This window comes from Sylvia atricapilla, chromosome 15 (assembly GCF_009819655.1).
Source record: "Sylvia atricapilla isolate bSylAtr1 chromosome 15, bSylAtr1.pri, whole genome shotgun sequence".
Taxonomy (NCBI): domain Eukaryota; kingdom Metazoa; phylum Chordata; class Aves; order Passeriformes; family Sylviidae; genus Sylvia; species Sylvia atricapilla.
The window spans coordinates 8,706,809-8,726,795 of NC_089154.1; the positions used below are offsets into that span (position 1 = coordinate 8,706,809).

Genomic DNA, 19,987 nt, shown 5'->3' on the forward strand with positions numbered 1-19,987 from the left:
GCCAGCAGCTCTCTGTTTTCAGCACAAACGCTGGGGGTGGGGGTGCCCCCAGTTCCACCTCCACCACCAGTGAAAGGGTTAGGTCCAGCACCGGGGGTGTTACACTGGGCCCAGAGGGTTTGATGAGGTGGGAAGGTTTTATGAGTGGGGTGGTCCTAGCAGATCTCCCACCCCTCTGCAACCCAACCCAGTTCTCTATTGCTCCTGGACAGGCTGGGGGGTGTCACACGGTGGGGGAACATGCGGCAGATAAATTACAGTGGAAGTGGTAGCTGGTCTGGGGTTCAGCATGGGGTTGGGGGGAGCTACATGACAGTGAAAACCTCTAAGACACAGGCCCTGGTGCAGGGGCTCCCTCAGGCTGTCCCCTCGGTGGTGTGTCTGCAGCTCCCCCCGCCGGCACATCCCGGCTCTCCCCTAGTCCTGGAAGCGGTTCAGGAGGTCGCAGGTTTTCTTCTCCATCAGCTCGTAGATCTTCTTCACCCGTTTGTCGTTGGCCGCCCGGACGTAGCTGCTGGGGTCCAGCGTGGCCATTCCGTCGTGCACCTCGCCCATGATGATCAGGGGCCCGTCCTCCGCCGTCATGTTGGGGCAGGGGCAGCTCCAGTCCATGTCGGTCAAGGTCACCTCCAGGTACTTGATGTTGAAGAACTTGAGGCCCATCTTCTCATCCTTGAGGACGTCCTCGAGGGCGAAGCGGGCTATGCCGGAGTCCTGGTCCTCCACGATCTCCATGAGCCGACCCACGATGGCGAAGTCGCTGCGGCAGAGGCTCAGCACCATCTTGCTCTTCAGGCGGCAGGCTTTGCACTGCAGGCTCTTGGGGAAGGGGCACACGTCCTCGCAGGTCTCCTTGCTCTCGAAGTTGTTGGTGTTGCCCTCGCAGCCGCCGTAGACGAAGGAGTGGCACTGCTTCAGCAGGTGGTTGTACGCCCAGCGCGGCTCCCAGTTCTGGCAGGGCCCCTGCACCATGGGCAGGAGGCAGGTGGGCCGGGCGCTGCCCAGGCAGGCGGCTTGGCACTCCTCGTACGTCTCGAAGTGGTTCCTGTTGGCCCCGCAGCCGCCGTAGCGGAAGGTGAGGCAGGAGCCCTGCTTGGCATCAAAATGCCAGCGCACCTCCGTGGCCTCGCACCGCCGCCGGTCCGGCTCCTTCAGGCACTCGGCGCTGGGGAAGGGCTGCGGGCTGCCGGTCCGCGGGGTTCCGCCCGGCTCCCGCCTGACCACGGACAGCGGGAAGTCGGCGCGGAGCAGCCCGGCGGCGTTCCGGGCCGTGCAGGTGTAAATGCCGGCGTCCTCGTGGCGGGCGTTGTAGATGACCAGCTGGCCGATGTTGGTGACCACCACGTTGCCGTACATCTGGTCCGGCCGCATGATGAAGTTCTCCTCCCGCTCGCTCTGCTTCTCCCAGGTGATGTCGGGCTGCGGGCGGCCGCTCACGTCGCAGCGGAAGCTGACGGTGCCGCCGGCGCGCACCGACTGGTGGAAGGGGTTGGTGTAGAGGGCGGGAGGCACCGGCACCTCGGGGCCGGCGCCCGGCGTGGGTCGCGCCGTGGTCTCCTGCGGCACGGGGCTGGTGTCGGGCCAGGTGAAGATGTGCTTGCAGGGCACGGTGGTGAGGCGGGTGCCGCGCAGACACGCCTCGGCGTCCATGTAGCACTTGTTGTAGTAGGTGAGGCCGTCGGAGGCGCAAGTGAAGTTGGGCTCCTTCTCGCAGCGGTCCTTGCACTTGCAGACGGGCTGCCCGTCCCAGATGTCGCAGTCGGAGCCCTGCTGCGCGCAAACGAAGCTCTCGCAGGAGGCGGCGGGCGCCAGCGCCAGCGCCGGGACGCTGCCGTCGGCAAAGCGCGCGGCCACGCAGCTCCGCAGCCCACACACGTTGGTGCAGCATTTCTCAAAGTCTTCGCAGTCCTGGTCGCGGAGGGGAGGAGAGATTTGGGGGGGAGAGGAGGGGGTAGTACGTGGAGGTCACCGCTGTGCTGGGGCTGTGGGTGCGGTTCCCACCCCTTTGGGACTTTCGGGTGGGCAGGTGTCCCCAGCACAGCCCTGTGCACCTTCACCACCCTGGGCTCTGGGTATGAGCCAGACCTCCCCGGCACAGCTGCACCAGCCCCAGCCCACCCTCGGCATCCCCAGGATGTTCGGGGCTGCACCGCAGTGAAGACGGTCCCTTCTCCCCCACAGCAGAGAACAACTTGCCCTTCTCAGCCTTTGCTGGCCGAGGGCAGGCAGAACTCGTACAGGTGAACTGTGGAGGAATTTACCCTCTGGGTTCACACAGCCCTAACCGGGGTGGGGTTGCCCCTGCTCAGCTTGGTGGAGCTCAGAGCCAGGGCTCTCTGGGATGGAGAGCCCGGTCCGTGGGTGGCCTCCGGCCCTCAGGGAAAAGCCGGGAGAGGATTCTGTCCTCGGCTTGATAGGGTCCGTGTCCCAGCACACCCATTCCCTTCATCCCAGCAGCCCTTTGACAGAGTGGAAGCATCCTGGGGCTGCACGGGGAGGGTGTTCTGACCATGGCACACGGTCTGAGGGGGTGACATGAGGGGGCAACAAGCAGTTTCTCCTCCTGTGGGGGACTGGGGAGCCCAGCAGACAGGAGGGGCTTAGGGGGCAAAGCTGCAGCAAGGTTGAGCCCGTTGCACTGAAACGACTGAACCAGCTGTGCCCCCCCGGCACAGGACCCGCACCCCAAAGCATCTCCTTCGGGGAACTGAACCCCAACCCCCGTTACCGCCGCCCGCGCAGCCCCCTCGCTCACCTGGTCGGCCTGGCACTCCCGCTCGCAGGTGCTCTGCGCGTCCACCCACAAGTTGGGGTTCAGTTGGTTGGGGCAGACGCCCAGGTGCCGCATCCTGCCCGGCTGCAGGCTCAGCCCGGCCGCCGCCGCCAGCACGGGCAGGAGCAGCGCGACGCCCGCGGGGACCCGCCGCCGCCCGCCCGCACGCTGGTCCCGGGCCCCGCGCCCGCCTCTCCCACGAGGAGCCATCGGGCCACCCCGCGCCGCCGGCCTGGCTCGCTGGCGAGGGCTCGGGAGAAATCACATTCAGGACGGACGGGATGAGAGAGAAGGCGGGCGGGCGGGGGGACAAAGAGGAGGAGGAGAGGTCCAAACCTCTGTCCTTCAGCACACCCGGCGCCCGCCGGACCACCGGCGATGCCGCCCGCCGCCTCCATCCATCGCCGCCGCTGGGCTCTCGGGGCGCCGGGAACACGGCGACGGTGGCGGATGTCTCTCGGGGCTCAGTCCATCCCCGGCACGGCCAGCGGGGCGAGTGGGGTGGAAGGGGAGGACGGGAAGGTTGTAATCTGAATCCCCTCCCTTCCCACTGATGTTTCTGGGTGTTTGGAATGGGAAAGGCGCTGACCTCAGCCTCTAACCCCGGCGAGCCCGGCGATCCCTGGGCAAACACGGGGGGAGATCAAAGGCAGAATGCAGAAAGTCTCCAAAGAGGGAGAGTGAAAGGGGGGTAGGGGGGGACACAAAAACCCGCCCGGCCCACGGAGCCGAATTCCTGCAGGATGAGAAAACAGCCGGAGCCTGCGGTCCCCTCGGACGGGGCGGCCGGCGGGAGGTACGCGGAGCCCATGGAGCCCGCGCTTCGGGCGGCCGGGATCCGGCTGCTCCGGGAGCTCCTCACCCCGCGCCGCATCTCTGGGCACCCACCGGCACCACAGCCGAAGGCGCCCGGGACCGGGACACCGGCGCGGATCCATCCCCGCTTCCCAGCCCGCATCCCACGAGTGCCGTGCTGCTGGCACGGGACCGTGTCTCGCCTGGCGGGGTGGGTGCCCACCCAGGCCCCCTGGAGGGGCTCCCCCAGGCCCCTGGAGCTCCCAGCCCTCCCTCCCGATGATTTACAGCCAGGATGTCGCCTGAGCCACACCAGATCCCGGCACTTTGTGCTTGGGCTCAACCAGCACCCTCCCGCACCAGCTCCGAGCTGGCAGGAGCCGGCTCCGGCTCCCCGGCCAGATCCCCCTAATCCCCGACGGAGACTGACCTGCAGCAGGAACATTTCATGGCATTTTGGGAGCATTAACTCTTCCGGCTCTGGTGAGAGCCTCAGCCCTGAGGGGGGTCTGCAGCCCCTGTGAAACGGCAAACCCGAGGGTGCTTTGCCCCAGGGAGCAGCTCAGCACCTCCAGTCTCTCTTCTTGGGGTCCAGGTGGTGAAGGGGACAAAAAAAAAAAAAACACCAACCAAACAAAAAACCCCACAAACGGCTGGGGGCCTTTTCCTTATTTTGTTGTGGGGTTTTTCTTTGGGGGGGGATTCACCCCTACCCCAGAGCTGATTTTGCATGTAATGGTTTGACGCCCCCCCAGGCTGTGGCTCCTTGGGGAAGCCCTTTTGCACCAGACCAGGTGATTTTGGGGACCCTGAACACCCCCACACTTGTGTTCAGGGTGCAGCCACAATGCTCTGGCACGGTGACCTCCAGCCAGTACCACCGACACAGTGCTGTGACCGGCCACCCCTGCCACTTCCCTGCTGGGGCCAGCACACGGCTGCACTGCTGCTGGCTCTGGGCTGCCCATTGATTCTGGGGCTCCCCGGGGCCCCAAACCCCACAGCACAGTCAGGTCTGTCACCAGGTGGCCATGACCATGCATGGAAGGCTGAAGCATGTCCTATGGCTGTGCCCCAAATCCTGTTCCACAGCCAAGCAGCCACCAAAGGGTCCAATCCAGCTGCGGATGCTGAGGGAAGGTTATGCTGCCTTGGGACACTCATGGGGAGGCTGATGTTTTGCAAATGGAATTGCATCAGGATAGCCCAGCCAGGAGCTGCCAGGGCCTGTATCCTGCATGCCCTGGCAGCCTGAAACCCCCAGACCCACCCACCTGGCCCCAGGCACCTGCTGTCTGGAGATCCCCGATGCACACCAACTCCAGCTGGGAAGCAACGTGGCAGATGCATGACACCTTGGTCCCCAGGGATGCAGCCCAGAGGCATAGGGCCACTTGGGGGTGTCCCAGGGTCCTTCCAGGGGCTGGTGCAGGAGGGAAGAGGGAACAAGACCCGGAGCCCAACTTCTGCCCGCACCCATGGCTGGGCTCCATGTGGTCACAGCACAATGCTGGGGTCTGGGTTGGCTCTTGCCCCTTTCCAGAGCCAGAGAAGCAGCCCCAGAGGGTGACGTGTCTCACATCAGAGCCCGAGGCACCTCATGCCTGCAAGGACAAGCCAGGAACCTTCATCTCAGTGGTGCAAGGCTGGATGGATGGCAGCTGCTATGTGGCAAGAAAAGCAGCTCCCAACAACTGGAAATCCTCAGCCACACCTTGGGACCCCCACCCAGCCTCTTCTAGTACTTCTTTAACTGAACGTGAATGACAAAGCAACTTTTCCCACCCTGACCAAGCCCACAGTAATTCCACCATCTCAACAGTTCCAAACTGTTCACCTCCTTCTGTCCAAGCACCAACCGCACGCTAGAACAGGGATTTTTGGGGTCACTTTCAAAGATCTCAGACACAGATGAGGGTTTTATGGTTCATATTCTCCCTCCAGGACAAGGAATCAGCTCAGCACCGTGTCCTGGAGGGAAGGATGCCATGCCACGTGCCCCTGCTCCCAGAACCTGCTCCAGCCGGTGGGCTCCTGCCCCACCAACGCACTCACAGGCAGCTGCACCCTCATTTTCAAGCATCTTGTAGCTGCACAAAGGTCACCACCACTTTCCAGCCTCCATGGGACAATGGGACCAACCCAAGAAACCGCACATCAGAAAGGTGGGTGCGGAGAAACACACTCAGTGACCAAAGACAAAAAACATCCCAGAGCAACCTGCTCCCTCCTCCTTTCTCCAAGGAGCAGAGAGGCTTGAAGCTCTCGCAGCCTTCCCACCCGGCTCAGGCTGTGCAGTGTTTTCCTGCCCTGCTCTTCCCAAGCAGACAGCTGCGGCCCGGCAGCCCCCGCTGCTCCGCCGTAATGGGCTCCGGCTGTCCCGACCCCACCTGAAACCACACACAGCCTTTGTTTCGGCCCTGGGAGAGGGAACAGACACTTCCAGAACCCCCTGAAGAAAAAGGGTGAAAAAAAAGGGCTGTGTGCCTCTTCCCTGACCAGGCTTTCACCTTAGCTCCAGGGTTTTCCAGGCTGCAGACACGATCTCATTTCCCCCTGCCCCCTCCCAGCCCCAGCAATTACTACTTAAGCTGTTAAAACAAGCATGGCCAGTCTGGTACGAAGTGGAAAATCTGATCCTAGGGAAGTGAGAAGGCAGGGGAAAAGGGAGGTCAAGGGGAGGTGGGCTGGGAGAAGGGGATCAGACAAGAAGTCTCCCTCCACCCCAGGATCAAATCCCCCTTTTCTGGGGCTCCTGGTGCCTCCAAAGGCCACCCTGGTGTGACACTGGTGCTCCGAGCTCGCTGCAGCATCCTCTCCCTTTCAGTCCCATTTGTCCCAGTACTGCTCCAGTCTGGGCAGGATGGGGGACTGCTGCCACAGCACTCACTGCTCCCTGGGATCACTCAGACCCAAAGAAGGGATTTAGGGTTTGACGGTACTTGTCCTGTCCCTGTGGAGCAGGGACTGGGCACCATTCCTGGCTTCCCCAGCCACCTAAGGGACCAACCTTGCTGGAGATGAGTTTGTGTTTTCTTAGGGCTCCATTATCCCGAATCAGTGGTTCTCTTCCGAGAATCAAGAACAGATTTATCTTCTGCATCTACAGAAAAGGAATCATGGCTCCCCAGAAAATGTAATTCAAGTTATTTTGTGGATGACCTGGAAATGGGAATACACACCTGTACCACAAACAGTCCCAAATCTCCAAGCCTGGGCAAAACCACCACCTTTTTCCCTTCAACCTTTTCTCAGCCCACACAAAAATGGATACAACCTCTTCTCTTTTCAGTTGGTAGTTCAAAACAAACAAAAAGACTTTAATTTATACAAAACAAAACCATGGAGAATCAGTTAAACAACACTGACTGTACAAAGGAATAAAAAAATAAAAGGATAGTCCAAAAAACCCAACTCAGGAATGGTACAAGTGTTGGAGAGCAGCTACAGACTAGTGTTGACATCAGATGCAAGAATCTTTTCCTTTTAAATTAAAAAATAAAAAAAAAAGTTTGTTGCTGGGCAATCACTCCAGGGAAATCTTCCATCCCCACTCCAGACAGGATCTGTGAGACTTCACAAGGTGACAAAACCTAAACCAACCACAGGGAAACAGCATGGGGAGGTGGCACACGTGGCACAGCCAAACCAAAGCAGAGGTACAGCAAGTTTTGAGACATGCAGCAGCTTGGTGATTTCAGGAAGGATCCCTTTATCCCTCTTAGTCCCACACACCGGGGCCGTGGTGCCCGGGGGTGATTCCCGGGAGGAGCCACCGCTGGTGGTGCCGGTCACCTGTTGGCTGTATATCCCTGTGCTGCTGAGCCAGCGATTGTCTTCTGCTGCGTGTTAAGTGATGGGAAACAGGTGCCAGCCATCCCAGACAGGTTCTCCAAATCCCCCGGCCTTCGTGCCACCAGGACGGTCCGGCTGCGGCTTTGCTCTTGAGCCAAAGCACCCCTTCAAAGGATTCCTCTCCCCCTCCACCTGCCTGGGGTTTAATTCTGTCCTCGCTCACTTGAGCTGGGTGATAAAGCACGAGAGAGCTGAGCCAAGAGACCTGCCCGTGCTGTGCTCTGCAGAGAGGGGAGGGGGAAGCCTCCAGCACCTCCCAGGTTGGCTTGGGAGCAAGGAAAGCCACGTCCCCACAGGGGGACGTGTCCCTGCTGTCCCTGCTGCCTGGACACAGTGGGTCCATCGGCCACGCAGGAGCTGCAGCAGCTTCATTCTGCCCATGCAGTGCCCCAGGCTGCCTGGAAAGGGGGAGCAGAGCAAGCTGATCCCTGGATGAGATGGCAGCACTGTACACTTCACTTGCTACCACGCTACTCACAATCTACACACTCTGGCCACCTATGAGAACCTGCCACCACGGGCCAGCCCCACTGCCAGGCTCCCTCAGCTTTTGCGGTAAGGGCTGGGTGCTATTTCTCAGTTTCCAGGTGAATTTCCAGCACAGGTCAGCTGTGGAACAAAGCCAGGGAGGCAGGTACACTTGCTTGACAGAAGATCCATCCCAAGCTCTTGCCCCTCCAAGATCCAGAAGCCATCCCATGGAGCAAAGCAGTTTGCTCTCCCAGTCTTCTGGGACTGCCCCAAGAGCCAAGTGATTTTGCCATTGCGATATGTGGAGATTGCTGTTTCCCCACCCCAATCTTCCACCTTCCCAGTCCCTGCTCCTTCATGCTCCAGTGGGAAGAGCCGCTTCTGTCCTTTCCCACTTTCATCCAGGAGGAGCCACAGCAGCATGAGCTCAGGCAGCATCTACGGGAAAGCAAAGCTGGAAGCAGCCAGTATCCAGGGCCTATCACATGGGGTGCTGTCATGGATGGAGGGCACTAGAAGCAATGGCTGAGGCTTTGCAGCAATAAGGGACAAAATTCAGCATTTTTCCTCTGCTTTAGGCACAATGCTTCCTCCCCCTGCTCTCAAATCCCCAACAAGAAAGCACAAACAGAGCAAGGCATCAGTCTGACCCCAGAGCTGCCTCTTCCTCCTGCCTGCCAAAACAGTCCAACCCTCCAGGACCCAGGCCTTGCTGCTCTGCTTCTCCACGCACTGCCATCCCACCCTGACTTCGGCACTCACAAGTTCTAGACAATGACAGCAATAGAGCAGCTTGGGGCATGTTCCACACCAATCATCCTTTCCTTCTGCACATGTAGTATTTAAAAACGCCAGCAGGAGCCCAGAGGTGAGGGAAAAGTCTCTTAAAGCATTTATGTGTTTTCATTGGAAAATCCTCCACTTGTCCGCTTTGCTGACACTGGGAAAGTCAATCCAGTGCTTGTATTTACATGGCTGCATAAAATTTTCCCTGACTGCTTTTTAAAAAAACCCTTAAAAAACAAGTGATATTTATATATATGTATAATATTTACATAAATAAGTGAAGGCGGCAAACGGAGCGTTGCCTTCCCCTTTCCAATTGGCCAACTCTTGCCTTGTTCTCTGGTTTTTTTGGCAACAGCAGGTTAACATCCCGGTGAAAACTGTCATTAGTCCCCTGCCCCCGTTTCTTTTTGTCTACATCCAATGATCACTATTGCACCAGCAATCTGTTCAGGAGGCCAAGAGTTAAAATTGCAGCACAGACTCTCCTTGCCTACTCCCTTAAGCCTCTCAATCTTCCATTAAATCCATTGCTCCATTGAGACTGGATGAGCTTTTTTTCCCCTTCCCCCCTCCCCAACCCGGCAGCTGCTGAATTTTCCACCCCAGGCCAAGAGGCAAAGCCCAAAGCATTCTTGGAGGGTCACTTGGCAGATCCTCTCCCCGCCAGCGCTGTGGGATCCAGCCGGCACCATGCTTCTTCCTATGCCAAGCCAAAACGTGAGCACATTCCTAACGCTTGTGCGTGCCATTGGAAAAGCAACCGTGGCCCATCCGAAAGGATCCGGTGGAAAAGGGTTCGGTGTGCAAACAGCTGTACATCGGTGGGTGGGTGTGGATCTGACAGAAGCTCAGCGCCCATCCTGCTAAGAGATCTTGCAGTTGTTGCGTGAGCAGTTCTGTGGGGGGCTCTGGGGCGGCCGGATGGATTTGGATCTCTTCAAGCTGTTCCCTTTGCTGCTGCTCCCGCCCCCGCTGCTGGCCAGGGAATAGGAGCGGCCGTGCATCATCACTGCGTTCATCCCGTTGGCCATGGAGAAGGATTTCAGGTGGCTCTTGATGGTGACAGGCAAGGGGAGCTTGTCGATGAGGTGCACTGGGGTGCAGGACACGATGGCTCGGCAGCACAGGTCCTGTAAGCTGAACACTGCGGGGAGAAAGGACCACACAGTCAAGGGCCAGGAGATCTCCCAGGCTGCCATTCCCCCACAACTATTCCTTATGCTGCACAGCTCCAGCTCCTCAGGGAGATATGTCAGTATTGACTGCACAGGAGGCAGGAGGAGGGAGCAGGATATTTAGGACAAAAGCTTGGGAAATCAAGGTGACTTCTGCTGTTGGAGGTCTGCGCTTCACCAGACACCAGCTTTAGTGTGAACACAGGGCTAGGAACTGCCAGCCCTGCTCTGCTCAGCACTTGGGGCTGGCAGGGCCTGGTTCACATTCCTGACAGACACTTGGCTTCTCAGCCCATCTTCTGGCAACCAGGGTGTGCCTGGGAAAGAGGCACAGGGGTCAGCAAGTCCTGAAACAGGACAGTGTCACCTGGGACCTGCTCAGCAGGCAGCTCTCTCCAGAACCCCCAGGCCACAGAGACCTCAACAAGCCAGAACACCACTCTGCCCTTTCCAGCTTCCCAGCATCCTCCCAGCTCAGAGGTGCACCATGTGAGCCTGTCTTGAAGTCTCTCTCCTTGCCGGGGAATTCCCAGCCAGAGGCCACACGAGGGCACTCCTTATCCGACTGCCAAAGCCACACTGCCATTCCCGACCAGGCAAGTTCCCATTCCCTGCTAGGGAGCTCCTCATTCATGGAATCACAGAATTATTTAGGTTAGAAAGGCCTTCTAAGACTATCGAGTCCAACCATTCCTCCAGCACTGCCAATGCCTCCGCTAAACTATGTCCCCAAGTGCCATATCAGCATCTTTTTTGAACAATTCCAGGGATGGCAACCCCACCACTGCCCTGGGCAGCCTGTTTAAGTGCTTGATTACCCTTTTTGTGAGGAAATTTCCCCTCATGTCTAATCTAAGCCTCCCATGGCACAATTTGTGGCCGTTTTCTTTTGCCCTTTCCATTCTCAAGCAGGCAGCCTGTAGTTACAAATCCTTTGGAAAAGATTCAGGAAAGGTCTGTGCATTCAGCCCAGTCTCTGCCCACCATCCTTCTGTGTCATGCAGACCATGGCATAGCACCCAGGTTGGGGACGGGAGCCCAGGCAGAAAATTTGGTGACTGGGGCTGGCAAACAGGATTTTCTCACCCTGGTGAGCAGGAGCTGAAAGTCCATACGAGAGCGGGTCACCCCAGGAACACAGATCTGCTGCTGCTCAGACTGTAGTGGGACACAATGCTACCTCCAGCCAGGAATAATGTGGGAACTGAGATTATTCTGCTTCAAACTCAACAGGCTGAGACGTAACATGGAATCTGCTTGTGGTTTCCCTCCCTGTGGCACACATGCCTGGATATATGGAATAACCCAGCCCACTGCTGCAGGCTGACAGCAGGGATTAAGTCCCTTTCAGCTGCTTGGGCACACTCTGCTTCCCTCCAAAACGAGGAGGACAGGCTCAGGCAAGGAGTAGGGTGCTTACACCTGGAATTATCCCACACAGCTGTTTGATTGAAGTACTTTCAAGCTGGGAGCTTAATTGCCCTCAACCCATTCAGAGTAAGTGGAAAGGTGGAGGATGCCCCAGAGCGCTTCAGGTCCCAGACATGCTGAACTGCCCTCTGGAACTGCCCATCCCTACACCAGCACAGGCTGCTTCTGGCTCAGCTTCAGCTTGTCTGGCCCAAGGCATTTCTCCACGTCAGGTGGATACAGCTCCCACAGTTCCACACCTCCCACCCGGGCAGCCGGAGCCCCACGGCTCCACGTGAGCCCAAATTCCCACCTGGAGCACCGTCCTGCCCACTGACCTCGGTTGGGTCTCCAGATCTTCTCCATGCCGTGGCGCATGAGGACGATGCGGGAGAGCTCCGTGAAGGACTCGATGACGTTGAAGTTGCACAGGGGGCTCACCTCGAAGAAGGTCATGCAGTTCTTCTCGGCGTAGGCGCGCGCCTGCTCCGTCGGCACCTGCCGCTTGAAGGCCAGGTGCAGCCTGTTTCCCACCAGGATCCGCGGGACCCCTGGGGCGTGCTGCAACAAAGGAACAAGTGGGGAAATCATGGCGACACCCAGCATTCTGCTTAGTTGCAATAGCAGTGAAGGGAAAGAAGCAGAAGCTGCTCTGTGGCCGAGGGGCTGCCCAGCAGCTCCTCTGTGTGGTGAGGACAAGTCATTTGTAACCTCTGAGTCCATTCATTTCTGAGGGAACTCTCCTGTCTTTCTTTACCATTCCTGAGCCCTTTCCTACTACTCCAGATTTACACAGAAGTGGAGGGGAGACACTTACTGCTTTGCTTCACTTACGACTGCACTGCCATCAGGTCCCCTCCATAGCAGAGCCATTCCTGTCCTCGTATCAGGTAACACCTTGGGTGATTGCTCCCCATCTCTCTGCTGTAGATCACTGCATATGTTCTTCCATTCACTTACCTCATCTATTTCCTTTATCCATCGGTCTATCCCATCAAAGGACCAGCGATTAGTGATGTCGTACACCAAGAGAATTCCCTGGTGGAAGACAACCAGAAGCAATCAGGAAGTTTCATAGTAGGCAACATAACAGGGGCAGGATACCTCTGGAAGACCCCCACACGAAGAAACCAAGAAGCAAAGAACAGAACATTGTTCCAGCTGCACCATTTGTGTACTTATAGCAAGAACTGAGACCACAGGGCTGTCCTAATGCAGTCCCAGGTCATTAGGAAAGGTTTTAATCCTGTTTGGGCTCTGGTATCCCCCAAATAATTTCTGAAGCTGTAGTCTCTAAACAGGAGGAGGAACTGCCTTGGTGGCTGTATCTGGAGGAGCAAAACACACCCTTCTCCTGTCACAAATCTGCTACAAACTCGCTGAGGCAGAAACACACCTTTTTTTTCTATCCCCTTACACAGAACAGCTGCAGTCAGTGTTGAGGTGGCAGCAGGATAGGAAGGAATTTTCAAGCACACCCCTCTTCTCCAGAACCTGTGTCACTGTGGGCCCTTTGCTGACAAGGAAGAAGATGAATAATGCCAATAAGCACCACAGTATCTCCACAGACTGAGCTCTCAGGACTAGGGTCCATCCAGACTTTGCTGAGGGTGTTTCCCACTGTCACTGCCACACTGGCAGAGAACGCTTTCTTCAGGCTTTTTTCAGTACCTACAGCATCCTCGGGTTCACACCCATTGTCCCTGAACACCACCCACATCCATGACTTGCCTCCCAGTCACCTCCTGAGGTGCAGCACATCGTGCTGGCAGCAACACAGGAGTGACTCAAGGCAGGAAAGACACGGAGCAGCCCTGAAGAGTCTCCATCTCACCCCAAGCCACGCTGGCAGGACCCAGCAGCATGGCCAGACTGTTGGACACCACTCAGGTCCACAGCATCTCCCAGCAAGTGAGCTTTTCCTGAATCTGAGTATTCCTGAGGACAGACATGAGGAAAGGAGGCTGTGCCTGGCCCTGCAGGCACACAAGTCAGGAGCTGCTGCTCAGCACTGCTTGGGCACAGACAGCATTTACAGAACTGTCCTCAGCAGAGCCTTTCTGCAACCCTCCTGTTGTTTTTCTGACTTCTTGCCATTCTTCTTTGTAATCAAGGACATTCCAAGTGACAACAGGCACTCCAAGCTGACTCAGCAGAATCACAGTACAAGATATCTGGAATGGGAACTAGGGAGGAGGAATCCTCCTAGTTGCTGAGAGAGGAGGAATCCGGCTGAGAGAGGAGGAATCCGGCTGGAAGGCAGCACTGGATGAAAGGGAACCCAGCAGCAGCAAGACTAAGGGCAAACCAAACCAGATCACTGGTTCTGCAGAATCAGCTTTCCCTGAATCAGGAGTATCTTCCAGGAACAGCCATCCCCTATAGCAAAGCCTCAGTATAAGCAGAGATCTTAAACTGGCAAAGGAAAGTCTCAGCTTTCAACCCAGTCCTCCCTATGAGAAGCCTGGATTGAGCACAGGGAAGGAGAGAGCTGATACACTCCCAGCATCTGTCCTGGTACAAGTCAGGGACCATGGAGCACCCTCATGTACCTGTGGAATTGCTCCTTTACCTGCTGAAATGGAAAATGTGCTACACAGATAGGAAACACAAGCTAGCCAGTCCTCCCAAACCCCAGCTTTACAATCCTTGTAGCTGCCAACCCCTGTGGTGAACTGAGAGGAGCCTCTGCAGAAGACTTGCGTATGATATGCCTCAAATTTACAAAAAAAATATCACTAACATGAAATGTGAAGCACACGGGAATGATAAACTGGCATCTGGGCCACAAAGGCATCTGAATCCTCACAATAAAGTCACATCTGGAGCTGGCACTAGCACTGCTTACCCCTCATGGAACAGAAGCCCTTCCCGGAATGCACTGGGTGTGCCTTGACCTTGTCTGCCTTTCTCTCAGCTCTTTTGGAATAAGCAGCTCTCAACCTGATCAATTTTATAATTTTGTAACAATTCAGATTCTTCCTTGTAGAACAATTCTGATTCTTGAGCTGTACCCTCAGTCTCACTGCCCACTGCTTCCATCCCAGGCAGTCACTCTCCAGGTGAAATCTGTTTTTTCTATCCTTGCTGGCCCTCCAACATCTCCACATCTGCATTTGTACCCCCCAAAAAAGGCTCAAATGCATAAAAATACAAGGGCAGAGGGCATAGAAGGCAAGTCAGGTGGGTTGGCTTCATGTTTGACAGCCCAACACAAAGAGCAAGCCCTTCAAAGGCTGGGTTTGAGGCTGTTCTGTAGGACCTGAAGGTGAGTTTACATAATGGCAGAAGCATCTGTGGGGTGAGGGAAGCATCTTCAGTTTCCTCCAAGGAAAGTCTGCAGCTCCTACCTAAAGTCAATAATTTTTTGTAATCTCATTTCTAGAACAGTCCAAAAACTTCATAATCAAAAGAAATGGAGGTAGTTTTTGTTTTGGAGGAGAAAAGGATCAGTTTCTCATAGATTTAGAGAGGAAAAATAAGAAGAGAGTAATGATTTTCCATAATAAAAAATCCTACAAAACCAAAGATACTGCTTGTCAAGGACCCAATCTAGAAATACCTACTAGCAGGATACGTTACATTTTAATTGCATATTGAAAAAAAAATACTCTGAGCTTTCTTTTAATTTTTCCTCTATTTGTTTTGATTTCCAGCTTCCAAGGCTGCGTGTGAAAATTAATGACAGTCAGGAAATAATGAAGCAAAGGGTTTGATGAGCCACTTCCAACACAAATGGCCAGCAAGATAAATAAAGTCTACTTGCTTCATTTCTGGATTGACAAGTTCCTTCAGCCAAGAGAAACAGACCCAAGACCTAGTTTGTGATGACTATTTCTGCCAGGAATATGCTTGACGAGGAGAGAGTTTTTAGGTTTGCTGGCAGCTTCTCCCTGGATCTTCTCTGAATGGGAATAAGGGTAAAAAGCTTCAGCAAAAACACACCCCTACTTCCTCAGCAGGGTGGAAGGTCAAGACCATGATTTCTAAATGCAAAAGATGACACCTTGTCTGCCAGCTGAGCCTCCAAGCCACACCATGGCTTCAGCACACACCTTTAGAGTGAAGTTTGTCCAGGAAAGCTTTATAAAGATCAGAAGACACTGAGGCCAAGTTGCCCTGCCTTGCTCCATCCCCCTCCTGACCAGCTGGGTATGGAGCCCAGCTGTGCTGCAGCTCAGTAGGGGGAGGAAGAAGGCTGCTCAACCCCTGGCCAGCTCTGGTCCTGCCAGATAACCTCACACTGCTTCCAAGTAGCACTGGCATGCTGCATACATGTTTCCAGAGCACGCATCCCAAATCCACTCTGTCATTGCCATTTCTGCCCCAGAGAGAACAGCACTCAGCCATGCACAGGGAGGGAGCTGGCTCCATCTCTGCAGACAGTTCCAAGTAAGATCTGTCAGGCTTTCTTAAAGTCTCCTTTGGAATAATGTGCACAGAATTTTAATTTCCTCGAATCAACAAATGAACAGCTTCCCATTCGCAGCCTAATTTGTTCTCTAAATGCTTAGATGGTTGTCAACACCCTATTTCTTCACAGCTTTCAATTTTTAGTTTCACAAAGCCCTTTTGTACCATTATGTACCCCAGGTTCCCACAGTATGGAGTGAAAAGCTCCACACTCAGCTTCTCAGACCAAGGAGACCTGGACCCCTCACAACCTTCCAACAGCCTTCCTTTCACTCCTCAGTCTGCCTACAGCTTTTGTGTAGGTAGAAGATGACCAGACTCATCCCCAGATCCATCTGGGGTCTTTTCACAGTTGGATTTTCAGAGTTCATTCCCACTCTGGTTTTGTTCCATACTACTGGGATTGGCACAACCCTCAGCAAACAGTGACCGAAATTTCCACAAGTGCCTTGCATAATGAACAAGGAACACGGACAGACCACCAGTTATTGTATCCAGCAGCACATGTGGACACTTACTCTGCCAAAACCCACAACTTGCTTCCAGCAGAAGCTTACACAAAGAGCTGTCCACATAACTGAGGTGGTGGTGAGGAAATATCTCTGCCTGCTTGCAGCAGGTTTGGACCAGATTTATAAGCAAAAAGCTTTTAAAGGTAAGAGAAAATCAGCTTGCACACTGTCAATGCAAAGCAGGCTTGTATATAAAGGCTTCTCGGATGCTTTAAGGGGCTTCAAGTACACAAGCTGCTAGGAACACTTGTACAATTGCCAAGGACTTCAGCCCAATGCAGGCAGGTGACAGAGTGGCCAGGAAAGTGTCACTTGCTGATATTCTCCACTGATGGAAAAAAGCTGTTGCTGAAGAAGGCTGAAGAGCCCCTCAGTGAATTTTCTGTCCCACAAGATGAAATAAACCTTAAACAGAAGGTCCACTGCTGACAGGAACCAGGACACTGTCTTCTGTCTGCTCTCTCAGCTCCATTTGTTCGTGGCTTTCCAGCTGGCACCTTGGACCTTGGCTCATGGGCAGTGACATCCTGCTGCCAAACCTCTTCCCAACAGCATAGTACACCAGGAGGGTATTTATTACTGAGCTTTTGATAAGTATTTTGGTATGCAGGGCAGGCTCCTCCAGCAGCTGGACAATCCTGTCCAAATGACCCAAGGCAGGTGAGGTATTTGCAGCAACCAAAAAAGCCATAAGGGAGGGCTGAATCTACCCTGAGTCTGCTGAGCTGCCAAAATTCCACCACCTTCCTGCATACTAAGAAGCCCCGAACAGGATAAACATCAGCTTCTTCAAACCACCTGCCTAAGCAGAAGTCTACAATATTCATCATTTCTTTAGGGCTGTAGCTTTGCTGCAAGATGGGAGCATTTTATCACACTGTCTGGGAAGAGTTTGGCAAGCCACATTTTCAGAAACAGTTTAAATCACTGGCATATGAAGACATTAGGACCAATCCTATCACTGCTTCTTCCTGGCTAGATCAGGAAGTACCACCACAACTCTTTCTCCCCTCTGTGATCACTCTTGGAATAGTTTGCATTTGCTCACAGCACCAGAAGAGTCACAGCTGCTCACAACAGCCGAGATCAGCAAGCCAGCTCTGCTGGAATGACTGAGACCTTGAAGCCAAGCAGAAAAGGAACCCAAGTGCAAGAGCAGAAAGGATTTCTGCAGCACCTTTAAGCACACTAAATACTTTTCACTGTACCCCGTACTGTGACAAGTAACATAAAAATCCTTCTGCAACACAGAAGGCTGCAGACTGCAAGTTGACTCTGTGGGGTGCAACACTACTTGGTTTTCATCTCTCCCTGGCCCTGAAGCCACCATGACTGGCTGCACACACCCCCTGCCCCATCAGAGCTGGAGGTCAGTGCTCTGCTATCCCAGACACAAATGCTCTTCTTTTGCCCCAAAAGGAAACCCTGAAGTGATGTGCTCAGGATCTGTTGGCCCAGCAGTCCCCAACAGACAAGGGGATGAAGTGAAAACTCTACACCTGGGAAGTAAGGTTGAAGAGAGGGTTGTCAGACACACCAGCACCACAAGCCTCCACCTGGAGCCCAAGAGCTCAATGTGTCCCTGATGAGATTAGATCTGCTAAGGCAGGGCAGGGAGGAAGGCAACAGACCTGTGATCCTCACAGCAAACCCTGAGGCAATCATACTGGAAGAAGGGGCTGGTTCCTTCTCAGAGCCAGCTCATCAGGAGCAGCAAGGATGTTTTACTGCAGATAATTTCAAGAGGAAGAAGTTCCTGCTGAACATGAAAGTCATGTGGCTTGGGACCCAGGCCACTGGTACGGAGCTGAAACTGAGAAGGCATCAAGGTACTCAAGTCCTTTCCCTAGGGAGGGACCAGCCAGAAGTTCAGCCTGAGCACTGCACCAGGCTGTGCAGTGGGGAAAAAAGAACTCCCAAGAAGGCCTTCCTACTGACTGGAGACTGTTTTTCCGTGTTGCAACCTCTCCAGGGTCTACTTCAGAAAATGCAATTCTTATCACTACACCTGAGAAACAATACAGAGTGTGTGGGAAAGTCAGGCATGCTTCTCTGGCTTGGAGGCACTTTTCATACCAAGCATTCTCTTGAGCACTGGCTATTCAGACCTGTGAAAGGGCTGCCAGCCTACTGCTCTCACAGCCAACCTGTACAAGCCCTCTCTGGAACCTCATTCTTCAAGCTCCCCTTGTGCTCTTTAGTCCTTTACTCAGTGAGAACCTTCCACTCAGTCTCAGTGTGAAGGTGCTCAAGACCAGTTTACACCAATCTGTTCTTGTACAAATATCACACTGAACTTCAAACAGAGCTTTTCCCATGCTGGCACCTCTCTTCTCTGCTGGATTTGTTCTTCCTGAGCTTTTGGCTTTTGGTTTAAATAAGCTGTTTCTCTTGCCTCCAAGGGGATTTGCGTCAGCCTTCCTACAGCAGAAGTCTTGAAGTCTGATGATTCCAAGACAGTAGAAAGGAAAGCAAACAGCTGCAGCTAAAGAAGCCAGTACAGCACACAGCCTTCAATACATCCTGGAGACCACACCTGGAGTGCTGCACCCAGCTCTGGGGCTTCCAACATGAGAGGGATGTGGACATCTTGTAACAGTCCAGAGGAGGCCATGAAGATGCTCCAGGGGCTGGAGCCTCTCTGCTCTGGAGCCTGGCTGGGAGAGCTGGGGGTGCTCACCTGGAGAAGGATCCAGGGAGAGCTCAGAGCCTCTTCCAGTGCCTAAAGGGGCTTCTGAAAGCTGGAGGGGGACTGGGGATAAGGCATGGAGGGACAGGGCAAGGGAGAATGGCTTCCCATGGCCAGAGGACAGAATTAAGATGGGATTTGGGGAAGGAATTGTTCCCTGGGAGGGTGGGCAGGCCCTGGCACAGGGTGCCTAGAGCAGCTGCCCCTGGATCCCTGGAAATGTCCAAGGTCAGGCTGGATGGGGCTTGGAGCAGTCTGGGATGGTGGAAGGTGTCTCTGCCCATGGCAGGGGCTGGAATCCGATGGGCTTTAAGGTCTCTTCCAACTCAAGTCATTCCATTATTCTAAACGAGAGAACTCAGAAGCATTTCTGTGCTTCTCTGCCAAGAACACACAGGTTATGCTGTTTTTATGCTAAGGCCATGTCAGAAGAAGTCAGTTTCTGCATACTGAAAATAACTGGAGGTACTGGGAAGTCCATCCTTGCAGTCACACAGGTATTTGTTATTCAAAACAAACAGTCCTCTTGCTTTAGTTAACCATTCAGAGAATTTAGATACTTTCTTCTCCCATTGAAAGCAGTGGTGACTTATTTAAGGGACATGGTATCTGTATTCCCGTTAATATAAGAGTAACACTGGAACATCATATGGGAGGCAACCACTTGTTGCTGAAAACAATCTGAGTTTTACTCCAAGCCACCTGGAGAAGACTGTACAAGGACTCCAGTCATTTTCAAGAGGCACTTTCCCTGTGCTCATCTCCTGGGCACTTTCAGAAGGCATGGAGACACTTCCCTTGGGAATTACCTCTCCTCCTCCGAGGCAGGCTTGCTCCTTAGGGCTGGTTTGCTGCTTTTAAGCATTGACTGTTTAGGCAGACCAGGATTAAGGTATCACAACAGCACTTCAGAAAACGCATTTGTTGCATGAGCAGAGGGCAGGTTTGAGGCAAAGGTGTGAGCCACACCTTGCTGTGCAAGTGAGCTTCATTCCCCAGCATTCAGCAGTGACTTGCTCTCTACAACTTCCTGAAGGGAGGTGACAGTCAGGTGGGGATTGGTCTCTTCTCCCAGGTAACAAGTGACAAGGTGAGAAGAAACAAC

General features: G+C 54.4%; 3 protein-coding genes across 4 annotated transcripts in view; all 3 read right to left on the minus strand.

Annotated features, from left to right (window-relative positions):
- The window catches only part of PIGQ (phosphatidylinositol glycan anchor biosynthesis class Q), an 85,145-nt gene that overhangs the window by 3,984 nt on the left and 61,174 nt on the right, over positions 1 to 19,987 (minus strand). The gene's annotated exons all lie outside the window — the stretch shown is intronic.
- WFIKKN1 (WAP, follistatin/kazal, immunoglobulin, kunitz and netrin domain containing 1) lies at positions 142 to 3,791 on the minus strand. 2 transcript variants are annotated; one of them, XM_066330025.1, is made up of 3 exons: positions 3,110 to 3,791; positions 2,756 to 3,023; positions 142 to 1,908 (listed from the first exon to the last, which is right to left on the minus strand). In XM_066330025.1, the coding sequence occupies exons 1-3, from the start codon at positions 3,169 to 3,171 to the stop codon at positions 418 to 420; spliced, it is 1,821 nt and encodes a 606-aa protein (XP_066186122.1). In that variant the 5' UTR covers positions 3,172 to 3,791; the 3' UTR covers positions 142 to 417. The 2 variants fall into 2 exon arrangements, with proteins under 2 accessions (XP_066186122.1, XP_066186121.1); XM_066330024.1 differs by lacking the exon at positions 3,110 to 3,791 and having other exon boundaries at positions 2,756 to 3,070.
- RAB40C (RAB40C, member RAS oncogene family) overlaps positions 6,849 to 19,987 on the minus strand; it is a 36,707-nt gene continuing 23,568 nt past the window's right edge. The window contains exons 4-6 of the mRNA XM_066330035.1: positions 12,229 to 12,306; positions 11,607 to 11,829; positions 6,849 to 9,827 (exon numbers count right to left, since the gene is read on the minus strand). Of these exons, the coding sequence (XP_066186132.1) occupies positions 9,547 to 9,827; positions 11,607 to 11,829; positions 12,229 to 12,306 (582 nt within the window). The 3' untranslated portion in view covers positions 6,849 to 9,546. The remainder of the gene's footprint in view (positions 9,828 to 11,606; positions 11,830 to 12,228; positions 12,307 to 19,987) is intronic.

Coding starts and splice junctions, on each gene's coding strand:
- WFIKKN1 (XM_066330025.1), bottom strand. CDS start 3,171: ATGGAGGCGGCGGGCGGCATCGCCGGTGGTCCGGCGGGCGCCGGGTGT. Junction 3,024..3,109: donor GGGTGTGCTGAAGGACAGAG/GTTTGGACCTCT, acceptor ATTTCTCCCGAG/CCCTCGCCAGCGAGCCAGGC. Junction 1,909..2,755: donor GGGAGTGCCAGGCCGACCAG/GTGAGCGAGGGG, acceptor CTCCGCGACCAG/GACTGCGAAGACTTTGAGAA.